At 60.8% G+C, this 4,012-nt stretch overlaps 1 protein-coding gene across 1 annotated transcript in view; it reads right to left on the bottom strand.

The window, feature by feature from the left end:
- Window positions 1-1,626, bottom strand: part of SOX7 (SRY-box 7) — a 5,044-nt gene extending 3,418 nt beyond the window's left edge. Inside the window, exon 1 of the mRNA XM_003793928.2 lies at window positions 1,316-1,626. Coding sequence (XP_003793976.1) covers window positions 1,316-1,553 — 238 coding nt within the window. The 5' untranslated portion in view covers window positions 1,554-1,626. The remainder of the gene's footprint in view (window positions 1-1,315) is intronic.
- Between the last annotated feature and the right edge of the window lie 2,386 nt (window positions 1,627-4,012).

Raw genomic sequence — 4,012 nt, 5'->3', positions numbered from 1 at the left:
AAAAAAAAAAAAACAAAAAACCATGTTATTTCTTTTAAAATCCAAAGAAAAATATGAACTTCAAGATCAAGGAAAATGTTTTATTATTATATATATTAATATATTTGTCCCTATGCCAACATAGTAAAAAATATAAATTTTATTATTAATTTGTTTTATGGGGAAAGGGGCCCAGGAAGGCTCTGGCCCACTAAGTGGCCCTTAGCAGAGCTGGCCAACGGAGGCTGGGCTCTGGGCAAGTGGGCCTGTGAAACCAGCCTTCACCAGCGTCTTTGCAGCACTTTACAGAGGTCTACACCGAAGGAGGGCTCAGATCCTTGCTGCAGGGTTGGCCCCTGCGGGTCTGGGGCTTTGGTCAGAAGAGAGAGGGACCACAGCCCTCATTCCAGGGTTCCGCCCAGGGAAGAGGCCCTAATGCTCCCACAGAAAAGGAAAGGCTCTGGACTCTGCTCTGGGCCTGGTGGAATCAGAGAGGGCAAGTTCCTTCTCACAGCGCCTGGTGACCGCTGTGTGCTCTGAAAGGCTTTCGGCCGGTTAAAATGAATAAAAACCGTCTGGAAGGACAAAGAGCTCAGAGGTAAGCCCAGACTGTAAAGTGCTCAGTTCCGGACATCCCACATCCGAGAGAAAAACCCGACAAGAACTCCGGTCCTAAGATCCTCCCTCCAGGCTCCCTGGGCCTGGTGGTCCCTGTGCCCAGGCCCTGCCAGGTCAGCGTGGGAAGCGGCCGGGCTCTAGAGTACTCTCACTGGCCTCCCTAAACATCTGAATCGAGTTATCTAAACCCCTGAGATTGAAAAGATTCAGAACTAGATTAGCAAATCGTCTTTTTGGGGTTATTTTAATAATTGATTTAAAGCAGGGATTCGTTCCCCAAACGTCTCTCTTCACAAACATTAGTTAACTTCCATCGGTGACAACCCCTCTGTGACTGTCCCGGTTGCAAAGTGCAGGGAATGACGGGTTTTCCTGCTTCGGGATTCCTAGCAAATGCGGGTTCCACCCAGCCTCGACGTTTCCGTCCGGCAGCATCCATGCTCGCGGGTTGGGGTCCCGGCCGCTGCCAGGTCCCGCCCGCCCCCCTGGGACTCCGACTTCGGCTCCCGTTCCAGGGCGGAGACCTCCCGGGCAGCCCTGGCTGGGGCTGGTTTCAGTTCGGGCCTCACCAAGGTATCCTTGCCCTAAATCTCGGACGCCGCGCGCACACTCCCGCTCCCGGGGATGAGCAGCCGCCCGGACACAGCCAGCCCCGCGACCCACGCGCCGCTCGCCCAGAGCCGCCGCCAGCCCCCCGCCCGACAGCCGGCTCGCTCACCCAGCATCTTGCTGAGCTCGGCGTTATGCAGGTCCGGGTTCTGCACCGCCAGCCGTTTCCTCTCGTCCTTGGCCCACACCATGAAGGCATTCATGGGCCGCCGGATACGGCTCTCCGAACCCTTGTCCCCCGGAGGGCGGGGGGCCGCCGACGGCGACAGCCCATCCGACAGCTCGGCCTCCAGGGCCGGGCACTCCAGCCCCTCGGGCCACGGGTAGGCTCCCAGCAGCGAGGCCATCGCCGCACGCGGGTTGCCTCGCTTCACCTCGCGGGGCCAGCGCTGACCTGGCCCTCGCACGCGTCGGGGCGTCCAACTTGGCTGGCAGCCGCGACGGGTCTCTTATTTATCAGCTTCGGACGGCCGGGTCCTCCTACGACTCTTGACGGCTGCGAGGCCCCTCCCTCGGTCTCCGCGCGGCTCCCTCCCTGCGCCTGGGGCGGCCGCAGGTCCCAGCTCTGACCTGCCGAGAGGGGCAGGGAGAGGGAAGGGAGGGGTGGGGGAGGAGGAAAGAGGAGGGCAGAGGGAGGGCCTCCTGCCGCGCCCGCCCCCGGCCTGCCCCGGACCCGCGCCCCGCCCGGCTCCGCCCGCTCTCGGCACGCAGGTGCAGCAGAGTCCGCGCGGGATCCAACTGAAGCCCCCTGCCCCGGACCAGACTGCACCGACGGCCCCGGCGCGTGGAACCGCGGAGAACCCGGCCCAACAGGTTTCTCTGGGAACGCGTGTGCTCGACAGACATTGACCGTGGGTCCCCCAGAGCAGTCAGTGCGCCGTTCTTAAGAGAGCACATCTACTGCTTCCTGACCAGGGCCGGGCTTCGGCTGCTTTTGCCCCGGCCAACTTCGGCGCCTCGCAGGCTGGTGAGGACCGGGGCTGGGGCTGCATCCGCGCATCCTGCCTCTGGCTCGGCGCCGCGCCCGCCCGGGGCCCCTGGACGCCCCCGCCGCACCCCAGCATTCGGGAGGCGTAGCTACCGTCTGGGTTCGGGTCCGATTTCTCTCTTTTTATCCCCCCCACCCCGGCTCCTCCCCAGTCTCGGGGTCGAGCCTCCAGCTCGTCCTTGTTTTTTCTTCTGCTCCGATTGGCTACCCTACTGCTCCAAGTGGAATCGCTCTTGCTTCGGTTCACCGTGAAGCTCCCTCAGTTTCCCGACAGCCCCAGAGTGGACCCAGCTGCGCGCAGCTCGGCAGCCTGCGGGCTGTGAGCCGAGGACAGTCCCTCGCCGGCGCGAGCCCGCGGCTCCTGCGTCACCTGCCGGCTGTTTAGTAAGGCTGTTCCCGCGCTCTTCCCTCTGTGCAGCGCGCGGTGGACTCTGAATCAGTGAATGAAGGAAGGAGAGAACAAATACAGCTTAGACACACTCCACTGTAGAAAATACAGCGGGCTCGACTAGATGCTGGAATTCAATTCACAGATATTTACCTAGCGCCACCCCTGTGCTCTGCAGAGGTGACCCTGGAAGGAGGTGGCATTGTGGTGGCGGGAATCTGAGCCTTCTCGGGCGGGTTAATTAATGGGTCCCTCTGGGAATGTCAGTATCTCTCTACACCCCCTTTCCTAATCCTACAATGGGACAGTGATAAGACCGACCTTACAGGGCTACTGTGAAGCTCCCCCTCCAGAGAGTAATACAACCCGAAACTCGAACCCTTAAGTTTAGATGTCAACGTCCCAGCGCACAGTGAGCGACCAATACCTTGTAGAGAGCATTCAGTGGGGCCCACGGCAAGTGGGGCAGGTGGATGGAGACCGCAACTTCTCCATTTTCACAGCCTAAATTAACCTCTAGGCCGGGCAGGGTGGCTCACGCCTGTAATGCCAGCACTCTGGGAGGCTGAGGCGGTGGATCGCTTGAGCTCACGACTTCAAGATCAGCCTGTGCGAGAGTGAGATCCCGTCTCTACTTAAAAAAAAATGAAAAAAAAACTGAGGCAAGAGGATCGCTTGAGCCCAAGAGTTTGAGATTGCTCTGAGCTATGAGGCCACAGCACTCTACTGAGGGGGACAAAGTGAAACTCTGTCTAAAAACAAAACAAAAGAGATCCTAATTTAAACCTCTAGAGAATGGGATAATTTTGACACAAGAAGGTGCTTTCCGCATGAAACATATTGACCGGCTTTGCCCTCTCCTCCAGCAGCAGCGCCGTAGGCCCGTGCACCGCGCCCGCTGCCCTCACGCGCCCTGGCGACCCGCGCGGGCAAGCAAGGGGTGCGGGCGCGGGGAGAGCATCCTGAGCCCGAGGCGGGAGGCAGGGCTGCTGGCTCAGGGGACAATCGGGCGGTTTGCAGAGAACTTAGGCCATCTAGGCCGACTTCCCCACCCCGCGAGGCCTAGGCCATTTCCAGGGGCGGGCCCACTCCCAGAAATCCCTCCAGAAGAAGCCCCAGGCCACAGTGCTCTGCTCTGGGATGGAGGGCCGCGCCCTGCAGGGCAAGGTAGCTCTTTCCGGAAGGGGAGATATGGGGATCCCATCGCGGGACTAAGGAGGACCCGGGACAGGAACTCGGTTTCGACCCTTTCTGGTCCTGCCCCAGCTCTAGGGTGGGGACGATGCTCCGCAGGCGCAGGGGCCTGGACCCGCGGGGCGTCTCCCCTCCTGGCCTAGCCGCAGGCTCCCTGCCGCCTGGCCCCTGAGCCCGGCGCGCACCCAAGGGGCTGGCGGGGCACCCGGTGAAGAACCCGGGAGTGCTGAGCGGTG

Source organism: Otolemur garnettii, unplaced genomic scaffold (assembly GCF_000181295.1).
Source record: "Otolemur garnettii isolate 467f Iridium unplaced genomic scaffold, OtoGar3 scaffold00074, whole genome shotgun sequence".
NCBI lineage: Eukaryota > Metazoa > Chordata > Mammalia > Primates > Galagidae > Otolemur > Otolemur garnettii.
The sequence above is the reverse complement of the archived record's forward strand: the minus strand, read 5'-3'. Positions and strand labels throughout refer to the sequence as shown.